Source organism: Aotus nancymaae, unplaced genomic scaffold, assembly GCF_030222135.1.
Source record: "Aotus nancymaae isolate 86718 unplaced genomic scaffold, 86718_ANA_hifiasm-v0.15.2.pri h1tg000077l, whole genome shotgun sequence".
Taxonomy (NCBI): domain Eukaryota; kingdom Metazoa; phylum Chordata; class Mammalia; order Primates; family Aotidae; genus Aotus; species Aotus nancymaae.
In genome coordinates, this window is record NW_026988492.1 from 20,708,216 (window position 1) to 20,730,443 (window position 22,228).

Consider the following 22,228-nt stretch of genomic DNA (forward strand, 5'->3'; position numbering starts at 1 on the left):
TAAGAGAGCGTGCCGTCTGCAACCAGGAGGGCAGTTTGCCAAGCAGAGTTCCAGGGCACACAGCTGAAAGAGGCAGGGGTCAGTGGGCCAGGAAAACTAGGACCATTATTGTGAGCAAGAAATCAATATAAAAGGATTTGGGTAAGAGATGTTCAGAGATTTGCGGAGGAGTTGGGGCACCTTTCCATTTGTGGATGATCTTGGTCTCTCTGGAGCCTAGGAGGTACTTGGTAAATATTCGTCAAATAATTTATTTCTGGTACATTTTCATTCTTTCCTGTGATTTGTTTACTACCTTAGTGTTGCACTCTGGACTTCATTCTGTTTTTAATGAGCCAGTTTCTTTCAATTACTTAAGAAAGGTTTATGGAGTGCCTACTGTACATCAGCACTGGGACATTTGTAGGGCAGAGATAGGGTGAGTGTTACCAGGAATTTTCCTAATAAGGAGGCATATAGATGGGCACATGTGCAGCTGCTCCGTTTTGGATGGAGTTTCTTGAGTTTCATTATTAATTTAACTGAGAGCATTGTCCCCAGCAGCCACAAGAGGCCCAGACAAGCACCAGCAAGAGATCCACAAGCATGGGTCCCTTTGGGGCAGGCTCCCAGACGGGTCGGATTGTGGGCCTTTAATGACATAAGCTCAGTGTGAGGATTTAAGAAGTTTTAGTACTTGCGGACCCCGGGGGATATAGCACAGCCCTGGAGGCCACACACACAGAGGCCAGAGCGCACAGGCAGGGGCGAGAGGAACCTGTGGCCAGTTACCTTTATTGGGTTCAGAGTGTTATACACACAGGTTTCCTGAAGGGGGCTGTAATTGATGGACTGAAAGCAAGCAGGCAGGGGTTGCAGGAGGCCACGCAGGGACAGAGAGAGAGTCACTGTGGCATATCTTCACAGTCTCCATGGGTGCAAGGGCAGCAGGCCGCCTCCAGCTATCCTATAGCGAGGTGGTCACCAGGCAGCAACTGTGTAAAGCAGATGTCTGGATCGACCACGTTGAGGAACTGGGGGTGCAGTGACTAGAACTGGAAACTGTCAAGGTGACAGAGCCTTGCTTCTGGAATGAAAAACTCCCACTTATATTTAAAATGGATGTCAAGGCAACATAAAATTATGAGCACTCGCTGCCCTCTCTCTGTTTGTTACCATCTTTTGTCATGATTACCTGTGAATTATCATGTTCCATATGGTGGCTCCTTCTCTCCAGCTACGTTGAGGGACACCTGGTGTGGTGACTTCTGTGTTGCCCTCATACTTACCAGATCCTGCAAGACTTTGTGTCATAAATTCTTTGTGTAAAGGAACGTGATCCTGTAGAGTCCTGAAATTCAGTGAGGGGGAGAATCCAGCATGCGGTTTTACTAGATCTTGTCCAAGAAGTGTAGTTACTGAACTCCCCGCAGGATTTCAGGCTACCAGTAGGGTAGCCATGTGGCATGGATCCATTTTAGTAAGAGTTCTTCTCGTTCATTTTTTTTAAGAGGATTCAGCCTCTTGGAAAGAGATCGGGAAGAATGTACAGGTTTTCTTATAGCATACTGTTTTGCTGAGAGCTCACTGCTCTAAAGAGCTTCCTTTTCCCGGTATCTATACATGGATAAGTCATTGACTAATTATAACCGGAAAGACCAATAGAAGTCAATGAATGCTTCCAATCTCAATGTCCTGTATACTTTTCACCATTTTTGTTTTTAACCAAAGAACTTAGGTTCCAGTATGATAGAAGTCCATCTTCTGAAAAGGACGCATGTGACTTCTAGAGCCACAAAATGCTTGGTTAACACTTTGGTGACCATGAAAATTCTGTGTCCCTGCTGGACTACCGTGTACCCCTTGGGTTATGGTTCAGACCTTTGCTTTAGGATTTAGGAAACCAGAGAATATTCAGTGGCTTGTCTGGCATCTAGTAGCAAGTGGGTGTAGTTAGGAGGTGAGTCCAGGTGTGGGATATAATAGCAGCCCAGCCTGTCCTGTTCCTCACTAGCACTGCGCCACACCAACCGAGCTTCTACAGCTCAGCCTGCTAGTCTATTCCCAGCACCCACTGTCCCCAGTTTATTTAGGTTGACTCGGCTTTTTTGTCATTGGCACTTTTGAGTCTTCAGGACTTGTTTCTGATCCTCTGCCCCATCTGCCCCAAATGTGCAAGGAAACCTCTTTCTTCCTGTCTGCCAAAGCCTGTCATTCATCATTCCCCGATGTGGAATGGAGCCCCAGAACTCCCTCCTCCTAGGCAGCAGCTGCAGGGGTGACCTGCTCAGCTGCTCCTGCTCCTTTGGGTGAAGAGTGTGTGACTCCTTAAACCCCAGAGACCATTCCTGAACGTCCCGTCATGTCTCCTAAGAAACTTTCCCCACCCTGCCCTTCCTCAGCCTTCCCTGCCGCCTCTCAGCACAGACTTCTGCAGTTACTGCAGTTTTCTATGTTCCATCCTTTTTTGTTATCTATTTTTTTATTTATTTTTATTTTTTTGAGACTGAGTCTCATTCTGTCGCCAGGCTAGAGTACAGTGGTGCAATCTCAGCTCGCTGTAACCTCGCCTCCTGTGTTCAAGTGATTCTTCTGTCTCAGCCTCCTGAGTAGCTGGGACTACAGGCATGTCACCACACCCAGATAATTTTTGTATTTTTAGTAGAGACGGGGTTTCACCATGTTGGCCAGGCTGGTCTCGAACTCCTGACCTCAGTTGATCCTCCCACCTCGGCCTCCCAAGGTGCTGAGATTACAGGTGTGAGCCACTGCGCCCGGCCCTGTGTTTCATCCTTTAAAACATGCCACAGTGAGCTAGGCCGTGAGCTTACTTCCTCTGAGGACGGCCCTGCTCTGGCCTTCTGCCCTCTTCCTTTCAGCACTGTTTCTTCCTCCTCAGTTCCCCGACGTCCTGATTTTTTGTGTATTTGTTTTGTTTTGTTTTGCCTTTGGGAGGCATGTTTCTGCACACCACAAGGGCAGCCTACTGCCAGAACCCCTCATACCTGCCACCTTCCTCCCCCATCGCCACCTGCAGCTTAGGATGCTGGTTTTCAAAATGAAAATATAAAGTTATGCAAAACTCCAGTTGTATTTTCAGCCACATACTTTTCATAGGCATAAGTTCCGGAACTCTGAAACTGAGGTCATGACAAAGCAGATTTGCCCTCAGAAGGTTCCAGAATCCTTGTGACACCTTCCTTTTCTTAGTGGTAGCCCTGTATACTAGCATTCTATGTACAGAGCAGATGCAGGACCTTTGACAGAAGACACATACCTTCTTCTGTGATGTGTGGGTTAGCATGAAGAAGCAAGCTGGCACGGACTCGAGAGTTGGGGTGGGCATCTGCCCCATTTGGCCTGGCTGTAGCCTCTTTTTTCTCTTTCTATGATTATTATTATTATTTTGAGACGAAGTTTCACTTTTGTTGCCCAAGCTGGAGTTCAATGGCGTGATCTCGGCTCACTGCAACCTCCACCTCCCGGGTTCAAGCGATTCTCTTGTCTCAGCCTCCCGAGTAGCTGGGATTACAAGCACATGCCACCATGCCTGGCTAATTGTTGTATTTTTAGTAGAAATGGGGTTTCACCATATTAGCCTGACTGGTCTCGACCACCTGACCTCAGGTGATCCACCCACCTCAGCCTCCCAAAGTGCTGAAATTACAGGCATGAGCCACTGCGCCTAGCCGTGGCCGTTCTTTTCAGGGAACCTGGAGCTGGGGGAGGCAGCCACCAACCTGTGCCAGCAAAGGCGTCTCTGCACGGCCTTTAATGCAAGTATGCCTGGCCTGATAGGGAGGGCTGTGGGTAGAAACCGCACAGGAAAGATGCCTCCTCTTGCTTGAATTGTGATGTTAACTAGCCGGGAACGTATGTGTTTGGATGCTGAAATTAATACCCCATTTGCCTGTGGGTTTATCTTTCAGGATTCCTCTGGGAGCTTTTCCTGACACACCCTGTTCCATAGCTTCTTAAGAAAGTAGTACATTTTGCTGACTCTGCCCTATTTAAATCTCACTTGGTCATTCATTCTCATAAAATCTGGAATATGATTTATTGTTTATATATTGCAGTTTTCACAGGGGTTTGAAGTAGAGATAGTTTTATTACAAATTAGAATATTTCTCCTCACACGCATATGCCAGTGACACATAGTAATATTGTAAATTTGGAAATCTGTGTTATTTCTGTGTTCGCCCATGTTCAATTAGACAGAATTAATATACTCTGTAATGTTTTTAGTACCATTTTTTAAAACTGAAGATATTTATTTCAAAATAGTGAACAAGAAATTCGAAATAAACTTCCTTATTTAGTAACATAACACATATATTAATAAGCGAAATATCTAACTGCACAACCCCAAGTGCCTGGGTTATTGTGCAGTTCCCAGTTCTACAGAGAAACCTGGCTTATATGGTCCGAGTGCATATTATATTGAATATGCTGTATTTATTTGTAAGAGCTGTATTATTCTTAACAAATGCTCTCTGTTAGTTCTTTTTTTCTTTTTCATTTTTTTTTTTTTTTTTTGAGATGGAGTCTTGCTCTGTCACTCAAGCTGGAGTGCAGTGGTGTGATCTCGACTCACTGCAACCTCCCCCTCCCAGGTTCAAGCGATTCTCCTGCCTCAGCCTCCCGAGAAGCTGGGACTACAGGTGTGCGCCACCACGTGCCGCTAATTTTTGTATTTTTAGTAGAAATGGGGTTTCACCATGTTGGCCGGGATGGTCTTGATCTCTTAAGCTTGTGATCTACCCGCCTCGGCCTCCCAAAGTGCTGAGATTACAGGTGTGAGCTATGGCACCCAGCCAGTCTTTTTCTTACAGTTTAAATTTCAAGCGTTTAGTAGAGTAACTGCATGAATGTTTACACACATACCTTGGCCTACGATTTTTTTTTTTTTTTTTTTTTTGAGACAGGGTTGGCCCCTGTCACCCAGGCTGGAGTGCGGTGGCATGATCTCAGCTCATTGCAACGTCCGCCTCAGCGTTCACACAATCCTTCCGCCTCAGCCTCTAAGTAGCTGGGACCACAGGCACACACCACCACGCTGGGCTACCTTTTGTACTTTTTGTAGAGACGAGGTTTCTTCGTATTGCCCAGGCTGGTCTCAAACTCTGAGCTCAAGTGATCCGCCAATCTCAGCCTCCTAAAGTGCTGGGATTACAGGTGTGAGCCACCACGCCTGGCGGTGGCCTAAGATTGTATCTTCTGGGTTTGAGGGGAAGAAAAGTCCATTTCTCTTCTTCTTTATGAAGAACTTCATCTTTATGAAGAACACTTCATCTTAAACCGGCTGATGCAGAGTTTAAGAAGGTAGTCTGTTTGAAATAGCTCCCAATAGATATCCACATCCTCTGATATTATTATTGATGGAAAATATTTTCTATCTGTACAATATTATAGACATCTTTAAGTCATACTTATTAAGTACTCTTCAGTGCAGTATAGAAGTTCTTTAGTTTAAGAAAAATTTCCTGAGGGGGAGAAAAATCTTAAAAAAAGAAGTCAGGCCAGGCACACTGGCTCATACCTGTAATCCCAACACTTGGGGAGGCCGAGGCAGCGGATCACAAGGCTAGGGGATCAAGACCAGCCTGGCTAACACGGTGAAACCCTGTCTTACTAAAGATACAAAAATTAGCTGGGCGTGGTGGCATGCACCTTGTAGTCCCAGCTACTCGGGCGGCTGAGGCAAGAGAATCGCTTGAACCCGGGAGACGGAGGTTGCAGTGAGCTGAGATCGAGGCACTGCACTCCAGCCTGCGCGACAGAGTAAGACTCTGTCTCAACAACAACAACAAAAAAGTCAGTGTAGGTGAGGTGGGATTTCAAAGTGGCCCGTGACTTTTCACACGCAGTGACGCTACAGGGGGGAGGTGGCAATGCATTTGGCGTGGGAGGACGGCAGGGTGGGGAAGCTGCATTGCCGCCCTTCCTGTGCTGGTACAGCCAGTGATCTCAAGTGACAGGGGCCCCTCAGTTATCACCAGGGCTGATGTGATGGGAGTCAGGGTGCCAGAAAAAGCCCCCTCGCTTGCCACGCTGCCACTCAGCGCCTCTCTGTCTCCTTGGCCCTCCTCTCTGAAGGTGATGTCTCCAGCGGCAGTGTGTCATCCTGGAGGACATCATGTCAGTAGTGATGCCCTGCGTCTCTGCCAGTCCAGGCTTTCTTCCTTGCCCTCGCTCCCCCTGCTGAAGCTGACAGACAGTGAGCAGAGCACGTTAGCGACCTGCCCGTTCCTCGCAGGTGGCTGTGGCACATCAGGGCAGAGGGCTTCTGCGGTCCAGTCCTATCCTTGACCTTGTCTCAGCCTGTTTCCTCATGACCTTCTCACTCAGAAAATGCTTCCAAAGAGGGAATTTCCTGTTTGTTGCTGATGACACACTCTCAAGAAACCTCTTGTATTGTAAGAGACTTGCAGAAAGAGCTTAAAATGAGATGCAGTAGGAATAGGATGGGTTTTTTCAGACTGTAGCCAGTTCTCCTGCCTTTGCATTTTACAGATTAAGTTTATAGAATCAGTCATCTTTCCCATTTCCAAAGAAGGGTTGTTTTTTCCTTTCTCTTCTTTTTGGTTAGTGAACAGTTTTTCTCTTTCACTAATTTAGAATGCTCACTTTGGCCCTGTTTCCATTAGGAGATGAAAGCATGGAAATAAAAAAGCAAATTACAGGGATGAGAAGACTGCTGAATGACAGCACAGGGCGGATATATCAGCGAGTTGGCAAAGAAGGAGAGAAATTAAAAGAAGAGCCCCAGGACCTGGATTTAGTCTGGCCTCCGCGTTTGAACTCCTCTGCTGAGGCCTCGCAGAGCCTCCATCCGTCTTCACGTGGTGTGTGGAATGAGCTACCGCCCCAGAGTGGACAGTTCTCAGGGCAGTATGGCACCCGTTCTAGAACCTTCCAAAGCCAGCCCCACCCTGCTGCAAGCTCCAACGGTACAGTTGTCAACAAACATTCAGAAGGCTCTCATGGGGATTTGTACTGTTGTGTTTTATTTCTAAATATTCATTGTGTTATTTGAGTTCAATTTATTAAACCCTCCCATAATTATCTGCCTTCACAGAGTTACTATAAAAGGCAGGGAGACACAAAGGACAAAATTGGAGAGTATTAAAAAAAACAAAATCGAGAATTAGGAAAGACGGGGGTTCTATATTATAAGTGAAGATTTCCTGGTAGAGATTTTAGCCCTTTAAGAAGTTAAAGAGGGCCAGGCGCAGTGGCTCACGCCTGTAACCCAACACTTTGGGAGGCCGAGGAGGCCAGATCACCTGAGGTCAGGAGTTCGAGACCTGCCTGGCCAACATGGTGAAACCCCGCCTCTACTAAAAACATGCAAAAAATTAGCCAGGCGTGGTGGTGCTCACCTGTAATGCCAGCTACTTGAGAGGCTGAGGCAGGAGAATTGCTTGAACCTGGGAGACGGAGGTTGCAGTGAGCTGAGATCCCACCATTGCACTCCAGCCTGGGCAACAAGAGCAGAACTTCATCTCAAAAAAAAAAAAAAGTTAAAGCGGTTATTTTTTGCCTATATGCAGATATTATCGTCACAAAAAAACTGAACATTAGGGCAGAAAGAGCTGGCCATTGTCATTAAAAGAAGCCTCCTGGTCCTATGGTGTGTTACTGACATATCCTCTTGTTTACTTCTTTGCCTTTCCCATTATCAGAAGAGTCCCAGATAAAGGGAGGGCCTATAACCCAGCATCCCATGTCATTACTGGACCCAGTGATCCGTATTTTATAACATGCTTCATTAGCAATGGAAAGTATTCCTTTAAAGTAAAATTTTCTTAATTCAAGTTTCCTAATTGTTAAGAAAAGAATCAAATGACAGTTTTTCTTTTCAAAGCTTAAGGAAAAAACCTGATGCTTTCTCTGGTCATATTAGTTTTCTAGCCAGCCACATTGGATGCTATAATATTTGTTCTATGAACAGTGTAGAGATGTGCAGATCTATAGTTTTCACAAAGAGAGCAAGAAAAAGGTAAGAAAGCATTTTCAATTTCCTTAAGAAGTTAAGGATTTTTTTCCATACATTTTATTTTCATTTTCATTTTCATTTCACAATATCCTTCAAGAAAAAGAGAACTGTTTTGGTTTTTTTATTTAAACACAGTTTGCGGTTCAGAGGCATGAAAAGCCATCCTGAGACATTGGTGAGACAGCAAAGGACCCCAGAGATGTATGGGTGTCTTCTCTTCCTCTCAATATTACATAAGCCGGTATCAAAGTTCCCATGCTGGCATGTGTCCAGGTTAGAGGGACATGGCTCTTTAAAGACTCCTCCATAAAAATAAAAAGTCAGCTCTCTTTAAAATTAAAAAATGATTTATAACAAGCTGAAAAGGGTTGGTTTTGTCCTCTAAAAATGATAAAGATGGTACTTAGAATAGTGACTAGAAATATTTTTTAAGACCGTCCCAACTCTACTACGATGGAAGAGAGAATAAGAGAAATAAAATACCCTTAGGTATGTATGAAGTTAATAAACACCACATCGGCAGGTTTTGAGTAAACGGTGTTCTATTTCCCAGTATATAGCAGGGACCGTGGATTTGCTTTGAAGGTATTAGTCAAGTTAGTAAAAGTTACAAACATAAATTCCCCCAAATCAGTTTGAAAATAGATACTGATTTATGCTTTCAATAGAAACATGGCCAGAAGTGGTGGTTCATGCCTGTAGTTCTAACACTTTGGGAGGCCAAGATGAGTGGATTGCTCGGACCAGCCTGGCCAACATGGCGAAACCCCATCTCTACTAAAAATACAAAAATTAGTTGGGTGTGGTGACGTGTGCCTGTAGTCCCAGCTACTTGGGAGGCTGAGGCAGGAGAATCACTTGAGCTTGGGAGGCGGAGGTTACAGTGGACCAAGATCGTGCCACTGCACTAGAGCCTAATGCAAGACACTTTCTCAAAAAAAAAAAAAAAGAAAGAAAAGAAATATATTCCATATAACTGTGACTACTTTGGTATTTCATCGGGATTATTTGCAGTCTTAACACTGTAACATTACAGTTTTGCTGCAATTTTGAATGTAAATAATTGTACTACTATGATCACTAAATTATCTTGAAGTATTTCATCGTTTTGCTCTGGTGAATTTTTCTATAGTATTCCCAAATAATGCGTATTACAGGATGTAAGGTGTATGAAGTATAATAAAACATATAATTGGAACAAAATCGTAGAACTTACCTTGCTCCCCTCTGAGAAAATGTAAGTGCTGGGAGTCTGTAAGCTGCTCCATTTATGGTGGTCAGGGTGAACAGGTGCTGGAGGGAACCCACTGTAAGAGCAATTTCCCAATGTCCCATTTCATTCTAGGGACAGTAGAAGATACTTGCTTACCTATAAGGGAAACAGAGTAAGATAGGTTTACTAAGGAAAAGGCATTACTTTTTTTTTTTTTTTTGAGATAGAGTCTTGCTCTGTCACCCAGACCGGAGTGCAATGGCACGATCTTGGTTCACTGCGACCTCCGCTTCCTGGGTTCAAGTGATTCTCCTGCCTCAGCCTCCCAAGTAGTTGGGATTATAGGCACCCATCAGCACGCCCAGCTAATTTGTGTATTTTTACTAGAGACAGGGTTTCGCCATGTTGGTCAGGCTGTTCTTGAACTCCGGACCTCAGGTAATCCGCCCGCCTCGGCCTCCCAAAGTGCTGGGATTGCAGGCGTGAGCCACCGTGCCCGGCTGGAAAAGGCGTTAAATGTAAACAGTGAAAAAGAGGCTATGGTGAGGGAAAGATAAGAAAGAGGAATGGAGAAAAGAGGTAGGAGGGTTTTATTTATTACATTGAAGAAAAGCCAGCCAGCCCGCCAATACCCTCGAACCCATCCAATTCAAATATACCCTCCCATCCCTACTGCTCTGTGCTTCCACACCCCAAACACCACACCCAGAGAGGATTCTAAAAGTTTTCATGTGTGCACAGGTCTTTGTTTTTGAAATAATGTGCTTAATATCAAAACTATTTTCAATAGAACTCAATTCCTAATATGAACTCTTACGCACAGCTACCAAATATTTTTTGCAGGGCTATTGTCAGGGTTTGTTTTCTGTGTGAGCTAGTGTGAGTGTGTTTAGAGTGAATTTTGAGGTATCGTTATTGGAGATGGACGGCTCTGACAATAGGGAGGCCTGCTGTGGCCGCTCACTGCGTGTGTGTGTGCATGTGGGTTCCTGCACCGCACCACAGCACGCACCTTACAGTATGGGAGCCGGGATAATTAGATAAAGTCAGACCCCCAGATTTAGGCTGTGATAATTAGCGGGTCCGTTTTCCTTAGTCACAGCTTCGTCGTAATTGCACATGCTTCAAAATCCTGCCAAGATACTTCTTTTTTCTCCCCACCTCTTTATGATTTTTTTGTTTGTTTGTTTGGAGTATGTCATTCTTCTCTTTCATGCTCAGGAGAACTTCCAGTGGTGAATTCATCAGTTGGATCAAACTGCTGTACTTGTAACTGCCAGTCAACATTGCAGGCCATTCTACAAGAACTCAAGACCATGAGGAAATTAATGCAAATTCAAGCAGGTACAAGGATCAGGCCTCGGAATGAGTCCTTTGATTTTTAATGCATATCTGACGTCTTCTCTTGGAATGTTCATTGTGCTTTTATTAAAGCCTCCTTCTCACCTTGCTGGCTTGCTGTGCCTTTCAAGTATCTGTTTTTTCAGCTTTCTCTGCAATCCATTTTTCCTTTAGCAAATCAAACATATTTTGTCTTGCTGCTGATACAGCTCATATAATTATGTGTATGTGCTCGATAGACTGCATTCCACGATCTCCTGGTACTTCACAAATGTCAGTTAATTAAATTTGGGAACAATTGTATATGGAGGAGCCCTCTAGGAAGCACGGGCTTCAGTGTTCAAGGACATAAGCAGATAAGAAATGTTGAGCCCCAGGCTGCACTCTGTGGCCTTTCTCTCTCCCATTCAGGATGCCATTCAGAAGCTCAGAGACCCTCCCACTCTGTCCTCTTTATTTCTGTGACTTCTCTTTTTGTTTTCAGTGCTGTCAGGCAAGTTGAGGAACAGAAGAGCAGTGGATTTGTGGTTTGGGATTGGACTCCACTTTCTGCTCTTAGAGCTGTGTGATGTGTCTGGGCTTCCTATTTCTCATCTGTAAATGGAGAATTTGTGTCTAACTCATAGGGTTGTTGTCAAAATAGAATGACGTAGTAGATGTAAATGAACTTTATAAGGCATGGTGCAAGCCTAAGCTGTTTTAATAGTGTGGTCTTAAAGTTCATGGAGCGTTCTATAGAAGTCTGTAAGTCTGGGTCTTCATTATAGCAGCTGTATTTTCTGATCTTCCAATTGAGGGAAAACAGAATTGTTTTTGTCCCAGATACAAGAAATAAATCATTTTATGAAGTTTTCCCTCTTGTCAAGGGAAATCACCCCTTGATCTTTGCCATATCGAGACTGGCTTTCCTGCCCATTCATCGGAAGGGTATTCAGGGAGGTCGCCCCTCAGAAGCTGTTCAGGATGCCATTTAGTGAATTCGAGTATAATTTTTGATAGAAAAAATTATAAAATTTAAAAAAAATTTTTTAAAATTATAAAAATTATTTGGTTTTGGTAGAAAAAGCTTAATACTTAGATATATCAATCATCCAAGATCACATTGAAGCAGCATGAGCTACTTTCTGAAAAACAGCATCTTTTTAAGTACTGAATTTGGTTTTACCCCAAGGAAGCATTTTGCTCAGTATGCATTGGACTCACCTTGCTCCATCATGATAATCTGTGTTCTTATTAACCTGGCGGAGGTTAACATCTCCTAAATAAGGAGCTCAAAAAGAAAGGTTACTTTGTGATGTTCGGATTCTTTTCTCCAAGGAGGAATTTGTTAGCACTTAAGAAAATATGCATATGAAATTGTAATGATTTATTTTGTCACTTAAGCTCCTTACTACTGAAATGGCAAGCTACAAATTGCAACCATTTAAATCCTTGACGGAAGCCTTTTTAGAATCTATTAAGTAAATGCCACTTTGTCACTGTGTTTTCTTTTCTAAACCTTTGCAGATTAGGGAGGTAAACGATTCCAAAGCTGTAAGATGGCACAAAGGATCAACTGAATAAATTACTCTCCTTTAATTTTCTTAAACCTAAAAAATTTGTGTCACGTGGGTAGATTTACTTAAGGGTTTAATGCCTGAAGACTTAGATTTAAATTACATTTAGAAAGTTTCACCTTTCTTTTAAGAAGACAAGGAATAAGACCTAGAGGTAAGATCTGGGTGCCAGGGACTTGGGCTGTGTCTAGATTTGCGAAAGGAGAAGAAAACCTCAGATAGTCCCCATGTTTCGTAAACCAGAACATTGTCACTTTTAATTTAGAATCATGAGGCTTAGTGAGGCCTGGGGCCTAGACCATCATGATCATTATTCGTGGTCCCTTTGATTTTAGGGGCGCAGACCCAGCCTTGAGGTTGAATGCAGATAGAGCAAAGAGAAGTTCCCAACTCTGGCTGCACAGTAGAATTTCTGGAAGAGCTTTCAGACAATACCTATTCCCAGGCTGCATGCCTGGAAGTGTCAGTTCACTTGGTCTGGGCTGGGGCTGAGGCATCTCAGTGTTTTCAAACTCGAGTGATTCTGATGTACAGCCAAGGTGGAGAAGCAGTGAGCTAGATAATGACTGGTTTAAAAACTTCTGTGCTCTTCTGTAGTGCAATTAGTTTGTTTCTAATATTTATGAATTGCTTTCAAATTTGGAGACAAAAATATCAGGATTAAAGTGTAAATATTCTTTATTTTCAGACTGATAGGAGGTAAGAGGAAGTGATCCATGTGTATGTGCCTTTAAAGACCTTAGTTTTGGCCGGGCGCGGTGGCTCAAGCCTGTAATCCCAGCACTTTGGGAGGCCGAGGCGGGTGGATCACGAGGTCAAGAGATCGAGATCATCCTGGTCAACATGGTGAAACCCTGTCTCTACTAAAAATACAAAAAATTAGCTGGGCATGGTGGCGCTTGCCTGTAATCCCAGCTACTCAGGAGGCTGAGGCAGGAGAATTGCCTGAACCTAGGAGGCGGAGGTTGCGGTGAGCCGAGATCGCGCCATTGCACTCCAGCCTGGGTAACAAGAGCGAAATTCCGTCTCAAAAAAAAAAAGAAGAAAAAAAAAAGACCTTAGTTTTTACTTGTTTTATAGGATCATTTCTTTTGAAAAGCTGGGACATCTTGTAGTCATGTTTAGGAAGCCATATTAATATTTGAGGATTTAAACAGTGATGCCATGTTTTCCAATTACACTTTCCAAGAGAGTATTTTTGAATGGTTAGCAAACATTACTTCTCAGAGTGCACCTGTGAGAACTGTAATGTGCCATCCTGGATTTCTTTAAGTATAGATTCAGTTTGAATACGTGGTCCCTGTACTGGGCTTTTTGTCTTTGGAACTGTTTCTAGATTTCACTAATTTGTTTGACTTGCACAGAATGATGTTGCTCCTTCAAGTATGCAAAACCGAGGTCTAGAGAAGTGGCCTGGTCTGAAGCCAGGTAGCAGGGTGCTCTGGAGGTGGTTGATGTGTGGAGAATATTTGGTGAGGAAGGATTCACTGGTCCTAATTAGGTAACTAACAGGCTTTTCCCACCTGCTTACGGGTCCGTATTATAGGATCATCCCAGACTACTACTTTGGATCAGTCTTGCCCAAATGATCATCACTCTTTCATCTTTGTCCATTTTGGCACCTGTAGATTATTAGGACCTGATCAGTCTAAACCCAGACAACAGTGGGAATAGTCCTGAAATAGGCTTACCGGGAAACATGCCCGTCTCTACCTAAATTTAAGTTCCAAAGTTCTCATTTGTTTAAACACGTCCTGTGATTTATAAAACTACACTCAAGTGTTTTCTCACAGCTCACGATCCTTTCTCTGGATTGAACCCAACAGCAATACGCTGTCACGGTTCACCTGCAGTAAAGCTTTCTCCTGAGTACGTTTCTGCCTTTAGGACTTTAAAGTGCTTCCGAGCTTGCGTTTGTTAACGTTTAGGTCCAGTGGGACATTTGTTTGGTGAGCTTCATCCTGGAGTTTTCCTGGTTTCGGTTTCAGTTTGTAGAGCACATGGATAGACCGGAGATAAGTTTTCCAGAGTTAGACACATGTGCCTGTACCATATTTTTGTTTATTATTCGCAGTTGGAACTCAAAACAGACAACAACCCCCAATTTCCCTTATATGCTCCCAGCGAACTGCTGTCTCACGAAAGAGAAATAAAAAGAAAAAAGTGCCCCCAAAGACTGTGGAACCTCTTACTGTGAAACAGAAGCCCAGCGGGTCCGAGGTTGAGAGGAAGGTGGCGGTGGCTTCTGAGCTATCTGCTGTCCAGGCAGCTGAGCCCACCTCCCTGGAGAAGAGCCGCGTGCTAGGATTCGGCATTGTTCTGGAATCACCTTCTTCAGATGTAAGTCGCTATTTTCTGGCTGCTGACTCTAATGCAATGTAACTTTCAGGAATTTTATAGTATTCGTACATTTCCCTTTTGACAACTAGAGAACCTTGCAGGATATATGTGGGACAGAAGAAAAGAAGACTGGTAATAATTTTCTTGTGTGGAATTTTCTTTTCTGAAAATTTCATGCCTTATTTATTTAGACAGGTTTCCAGTCTTTGCCTCCGAAAGGAGGAAGGTGATGGCATAAATAATCTGCTCCCTAATTTCTTTTGCATTTTTAATTTTGTAGTGGCAGTTTTCAATTTCCTTAGCATAAAGACCTAAAAGAATATAATTAGATCCTTTGTAGATGGGCATAAATGAACAGAAGCATGCAGATAAGGTCATACCTTTCTGGAAACACAAACTAATAATAAAAAGGGAGCAGTCGTGCTAATTCTATTTTATAGATGCAAGCCACACTGCTAATTAGGTGGCAGCGCCATGCCATTTACTCCGTGTAATGATAGGTTAACGCTTTGCAAAGGTTTTTCTATTTTAATATCATAGCCAGAATGTTGCCACAGTCCAGAATGTTGCATGACATCCGAGATAACCATCTGACTTGCTATTTTACATTCATAGGGCCATAAATGAATTTGTTTAATAGTGCACTATATTTGCAATTGCATTTCTGTTTACAGTGTCTTTCTCTAAGTATGTTTGTGTTGTGAACATTAACTTGTTGGGAGAGTTCTTAAAATAAACAAGAATGGGGGATCTGTTATTATCCGATTGCATAAGATGAGAATTCTGCTGCAAATTCCCACAGGCCTGTATAGGATTGGAGGTTGGCTGTACCTTTTAAACTTTACATAGGAAACAAATTGCTATTTTTTTTTTAAAGTATTCACTTTCAAATTGTGGGAAGACAGTTCGCTAGTGTCTATCCACATTGGGTCTTGCACAAAGGGAGGGGACAAAAATAATCATCTTGTGACTTTTTTAGATTGGAAAGTTGTTGGAACTTTTACCTAATCCTCGGTGTTAAAGGTTTTTTTTAAAGAAATCTATAAACACATGCTACAATTGTTAAGAAGTTCTTCCAGACTAAAAATTTAATTTAAAAAAATTATTCATGATGATAATGTTCTACCCTGGACCAGTCAGCTCATGCGATGGTATCATGTTGCTATTGCAGCTAGGGCTCTGAGTCAAACCCCAGGTAGATCACGTACTCGGAAACAGAGGTAAATTCAACACAAAGGACATTCAGTTCTTACATTTTCTGAGCATTTTTTCTTTTTTGAGACAGAGTCTTGCTCTGCCACCCAGGCTGGAGTGCAGTGGAGTGATCTCGGCTCACTGCAACCTCTGCTTCTAGGGTTCAAGTGATTCTCATACCTTAGCCTCCTGAGTAGCTGGGATTGCAGGTGTGTGTCACCACACCCAGCTAATGAAAACTGGGTTAGCTGTTGATCGTCTTGGAAGAATAACATGCTTCTAAAGAAAAGTGAGGCCGGACACGGTGGCTTACACCTGTAATCCTAGCACTTTGGGAAAACAAGGTGGGCGGACCACCTGAGGTCAGGAGTTCGAGACCAACCTGGTCAACATGGTGAAACCCCATCTCTACTAAAAATACAAAAACTAGCCGGACGTGGTGACACATGCCTATAGTCCCAGCTACTCAAGACTTGAACCACTTGAACCCAGGAGGCAGAGGTTGCAGTGAGCCGAGATCACACCACTGCACTCCAGCCTAGGTGACGCAGCGAGACCCCGTCTCAAAAACAAAACAAAAACAAAAAACAAAATCGTAGGATTGGGTAAGTGGTCCAGTGTTGCTGGAACAGCTGTCTGGCTGGCATTGGTAAAAGTAGTGTGGAGTGAGAGAGCAAAAGTCTAGGTGTACGGTGGTGAGGCCTTCAGCCTTACATGTGGGCAGGAGGGAGCCATTGCAGGTTTCCAGTAAAGGAAGAATTGTGCCTATATTTCGGAACCATAGCTGGAACAGCATTTGGCTGACAGAGCAATGGAGAGAGTGGGAGGAAGATGCGTGCGGCCCACAAGGCAGGAGATCAGGAGGGCTGGACAGGAGCAGTGTGCCTGGAGAGGAGGAGCAGGGAGAGCCACTCAGGAGGGATGCGGGGACTGAGTGGGAAGTGAGCCCCAGATTCCCGTCTGGGAAACTCACTGGGTTACCAGCTGGGACTTTAACTGAGATGCAGAGCAGAAGCAGCGCAGGCTTTCAGCTCTGGATGGAAGGAATAGTGAATTTCATATCCTCAACATGTTCACTGGACACCTCCAGCACAGGAGAAAGATTAGCACTAGAAATGATGGAAAGTGACGCTGGAAACCCATGCTTTATCGCTTTTGTAAATGTAAAAAGTTTTCGATGTATAGAGTTCCTCTATTTGCATTGTGACTCTTACTGTCACCCAAATGCCAATGTGTATACCCGTGGCACAAACACAAATGTAAGGGCCCACAAGGAGCTGTCAATCAGAGCAGGCCAGCCACTGTCTTCAAACTGATAACAATAGTCCCTACTCAGATGCAGAAAAACACTAAGTTCTAATCAGAACCAACCGAAATGTCAAAACGACAGTATTGTGAGCGTCAAATGAGACACAGTATATGGGAAAATCCTGTTGCAGTGCCTGGCACATAAAAGATACTCAGTGTGTGTTACTTGTTTAACGTGCGAAGGAGGAAACATGTACATTTGCATTAAGCTCAATGTACAAAATGATCTTAGGAAGCATGAAGTCTAGGACTTAGCTCTAAGCACAGCCCCCTCCTCAGTTTGACTGCAGTTCACTGTTTTCCCTCTTCTTCCACTCTGTACACACCCACTCCCCGTCAGGGCTCTACTGTGATTTGAACAGTCCTCCTGGATAGAACTTCCTGTACTGTTTGGTAATCATTTACATGATAATCTATCCTTCCACCCCAGCTTCTCGAGAGCAGAGACAGACTATGATTAATAGTAATAATACTTATGCGCCATCTTTGAGGTATTCTTACTATCCGCTTTCTATGGGCAGCCTGCACAGGTTCACACAGCCAAAAAAAGTGGAGTATGTCCACCACCCCAGGTCTGTCATCTGCCCTTGTCGGCTGTGCGAAGGACTGGCGGGTGCCCATTCTAGCCCAGTGCCTGTGTGTGAGGGACACCCAGTCACTGTCGAGGGTCTGATTATCATATGAAAGACTGAAAGTTTCAGCTGTGGCTGTTGATGCTGTTTACTTGGCAATTTCTTGGGGAGAACTTCACGGGTCAGGGAGCAGGCTCTGAGGTCAAGCTGCCTGGGTTAGACTCTCAGATGTGTGACCCTGAGCAAGTGAACCTGACCTCTCCCTTCTCCATCTCTCTCTGTAGAACGGGGGTAGCAAATGCTTGTCTCCTGGAATTGGCCTGTTGGAGGAATTAGATGACGTCATCCTTGTGGAGCACTGGGAACAGCGCCTGGCTCATTTTAAGCATTCAATAAATATTAGTTCTTTCTCTTTCTTCATTTTTTTGAGACGGAGTCTCTCTCTGTTGCCCAGACTAGAGTATACTGGCAACGATCTCGTCTCACTGCAACCTCTGCCTCCCGGGTTCAAGCAGTTCTCCTGCCTCAGCCTCCTGAGCAGCTGGGATTATAGGTGCCCACCACCAGGCCCAGCCAATTGTTTTGTATTTTTAGTAGAGAGGGAGTTCCACCACGTTGGCCAGGCTAGTCTCAAACTCCTGACCTCAAGTAATCTGCCCACCTCGGCCTCCCAAAGTGCTGGGACTATAGGCGTGAGCCACCGTGCCTGTCCTATTAGTTCTTTTTTTAACCTTAGCATTCTTACCTAAGTATCTTTATGGGAATAAATATTTTAAAATAAAACTTACCTATCAATGAACAAATGCACTTGAACAAATAGTGTTTTTAGAAAGGGAACAGCCTGAAATATTTCTCTTTTAGGGCAGGACTATTTGGCCCTTTTGAAAGTAGCACAGAAGCAGAAACCCCAAACTAAATTTCACATTTAAATACAGTATTCAGTCGTTTATTCATGAGTTCACAACCCAATACTCTACCCAGGTTGAGACAAGACAGCTGTGAACTTCTTATGGTCGCTGTTTTTCAAGATTGCGTGTGCTGATTTGTGTTTCCAGAGCAGATATACCTGGCCTAAGTTTGTTTTGTTGCTGTTGCTTTTTGTTTCTTGTTTTTCAGCTTTGGCGAAACACTCAGACTAGTTTTTAACAATATTTTAAAATAATTTTTAATAATAGAAAATGTTTTTCTATTTGTTCTTACTATAAATAGTCTCCAGTAATCCTAGATTATGCCAGTTTAAAAGTTTACAGAAGATAAATTGTGGATATTCATCAGAATATCTGTATCTGAAATCTGCTTTTTTTTTTTTAATTGAGACAGAGTCTCACTCTGTCACCCAGGCAGGAGTGCAGTGGTGTGATCTCAGCTCACTGCAACCTCCACCTTCTGGGCTCAAGCCATGCTCCTCCCTCAGCCTGCAGAGTAGCTGGGACTACAGGCGCCTACCAGCACGCCCAACTAATTTTTGTGTTTTTATTAGAGATGGAGTTTTACCATGTTGGCCAGGCTGGTCTCAAGCTCCTGGCCTGAAGTGATCCATCCACTTCAGGCTCCCAAAGTGCTGGGATTACAGGCGTGAGCCACCACGCCCGGCCTTGAAATCTGTTTTCTTAACACCTTCTTGGTCCAATACAGTGATCCACTGGGGTCAAACCAAGCAAATGCTTTTTTAAATTTACTCATTGACACATTGAAATTGAGGCCGTGTATGCCTGAGAGTATAATTCCAGCACAGGCTGCGGGAGTTCTAATCCTTTCTTCATCATGTATTAGCTGGATAATCTTAATCAAATTACTTCACTTCTCTGAGCCATAGTTTTTGCATCTGCAAATGGGGGATAATAATAGTAGCCATTTCAAAGGGTGAAGATCAAATTAGAAAAAAATCTGTATAATATGTGTTAGCCTAGGGCTTGGAATACAGTAACTAGCAAATAAATATTCATTATATCACTGTTTTCCAGGGCATACTGAAGTGTATAAAATAGTCGCTGCCCTTGAAGGAGCACATGAAGGAAAATTCACAAACAGTAACTATAATAGCATAGGATGCAAGCTGTGGCACAGGCAGTCAGGTTACCTGGAGCCTGGAGAGTCTCTCAGAGTGGACCTCTTGGAGGAACCATTTCAGTGGCCTTAGGAGAGAAGAAGCTAGATTGCAGTGGTTAGACTCTTACACATTTTGGCTCAAATACCTTTAGCATAAATCAAGCCCTTGTCTTCAGAGTCATTAATTTATTACCTGAGGAAGGAAAAAGCTAAAGGCATCTCTAAAAGATGGGAATGTCTCGTTATGCAAGTACATGGAGAAACGTTCAAGGGACCAAACTATATTCTCTTTCCTAAAATTAAATGCTTAGTCCTACCAAAATATTGTCCACTAAAAATGTCTATGAAGAATTGGCTGTTGGATGACTTCTTGTCGTTTTTCTCCTGTTCAACATTCACTATAGGCTGTCCTGTAAATTACACATACTTTTGGATAGGACTTTTGGCTGAGCATGTTTTGCTTAATGAAAAGAGGGCAGCCACCTTCCACTATGAGTCTCGACATAGGACCCACACGTGCTTCTCCCTCGTCCATGCTACGGCTCAGGCCCACTATGTCCCCAGGCCACCTCTGTTCTGAGCTGCTCGACAGGAACAGCCATGCCGGTGAGCGTCCAATCCCACACGCTCTTGTAGCCATCCTCCTCGTGGGCCATGTTCTCAGCATAGCATTTAATAATTGACAGGCTAAGCATGTTGGCTCCTGCCTATAATCCCAGCACTTTGGGAGGCCAAGGCAGGAAGATTGCTTGAGGCCAAGAGTTTGAGACCAGCCTGGGCAGCAAAGCGAGACCCCGCACACACAAAATATATAAATATATATATTTTAAAAATTGGCTGGGCATGGTAGCACATGCCTGTAATCCCAGCACTTTGGGAGGCTGAGGAGGGAGGATCACTGGAGGCCAGGAATTCAAGACCAGCCAGGGCAACAAAGCAAGACCCTGTCTCTACAAAAAAAAACATTTTTTTTAATTTACTGGGCACACACTTGTAGCCCAAGCTACTTGGGAGGTTGAGGTGAGAGTATCACTTGAACCCAAGAGTTGGAGGCTGTAGTGAGCTGTGATCGTGCCACTGTACACGAGCCTGGGCACTAGATTGAGATCCTGTCTCTAAAAAATATAAATAAATAAAATTTAAGAATAGAAAATAAATAATAATAGTGATTCTTGCTATGTCCACCTGGGGCAGACCTCAGTTACCAGAACATTTAGTTTTTATCAGACAGAAGCAGATCACATTTATGAGCAAAATTAAATCAATTATGAGGGAAGTTTGTGTTTTAAAATTTCATAAACTGAAGAACATTTTCCTCAAAGTAAATCTAATACACTGCAAAATAAACACTAAGAACAAAAGATCGTTGTATATAGTAGTATGAACATAGACTAAATTCACATCCTTTAAGCATTCTTATAAATCCTGTTACAAGCTTTTCAGCCCCAAATCAGTTAGTTCTGTTCAGCAGAATGCTGCCTCTTTGTCTATAGTTTTCTTTCAGCATTTTGTCCTGAGCCAGCCTGAGACTAACCCACAAATCCCCACCAGCAGATGACCTTGTCCAAACAGTCCCGTGCATGTGCCTGCAAAGGGGATCCTATATCATACACAGAATCTGCACACTATTGCGTGTAATTGATTAATCTGCCATTGAAAATCTGGGGTTAATGCCCAATGTGATTATTTATGAGCTTCTTTTAACCAGTGACCACATGTTGCTTGCTATGTGTCTTACTGTAACTTACTTATTAATACCTTATATAAAATAGCCTGTTAGAAATATTCCCTCAGTGGTTAGCTAGCATGATCTTCTAAAAATTGTCTTACATTTTATTCTTTTTTTTTTTTTTTTTTGAGACAGAATCTCTCTCTGTCGCCCAGGCTGGAGTGCAGTGGCGTAGTCTCAGCTCACTGCAACCTCCACCTCCCAGATTCAAGCGATTCTCCTGCCTCAGCCTCCTGAGTAGCTGGGACTACCGGTGCATGCCACCACACCCAGCTAATTTTTTGTATTTTTAGTAGAGACAGGGTTTCACCATGTTAGCCAGGATGGTCTCTATCTCCTGACCTTGTGATCCACCCACCTTGGCCTCCCAAAGTGCCAGGATTACAGGTGTGAGCCACCATGCCCGGCCTTACTTTTTATTCTTTAGATTATCCAGTGAAGTCACATGATACACTCATGGGGCCTCGGGAGTGTAACAGGGGCAGAGGGGTGGGGATGGAGCATTTTCATTTACCTAGTTAGGAGATTCCTCAACCAAACGAGATCTTAACCCCAGCTACTTCTAAGCAAAGGGAGACCACAGCTGAAATGCAAAGAAACAAATTAGTGAATGTCCACAGGCCTGGATCCAGGGACATTTTCAATAGTCATTATGACTGTGTATGCTGTTTTTGCCTCCAGAACTTCACCCAGTATAGAGGAATAAGGAAAATTCAGTATTTGATACATTGTTGCACTAAGTGGCTGAGGTACCTAAAATAGGCAGGACATAGATAAAAATCCAAATTTAGGCTGGGCACGGTGGCTTACGCCTATAATCCCAGCACTTTGGGAGGCTGAGGCAGGCGTCTCATGGGGTCAAGAGATGGAGACCATCCTGGCCAACATGGTGAAACCTGGCCTTTACTAAAAATACGAAAATTAGCTGAGCGTGGTGGTGCGCGCCTG

General features: G+C 43.6%; 1 protein-coding gene across 7 annotated transcripts in view; it reads left to right on the forward strand.

Annotated features, from left to right (window-relative positions):
• The window catches only part of BEND7 (BEN domain containing 7), a 90,643-nt gene that overhangs the window by 24,400 nt on the left and 44,015 nt on the right, over nt 1-22,228 (forward strand). For all 7 annotated transcript variants that reach the window (XM_021675679.2, XM_021675676.2, XM_021675674.2 and 4 more), the window contains 3 exons: nt 6,627-6,929; nt 10,413-10,535; nt 14,163-14,428. In XM_021675679.2, coding sequence (XP_021531354.2) covers nt 6,627-6,929; nt 10,413-10,535; nt 14,163-14,428 — 692 coding nt within the window. The remainder of the gene's footprint in view (nt 1-6,626; nt 6,930-10,412; nt 10,536-14,162; nt 14,429-22,228) is intronic.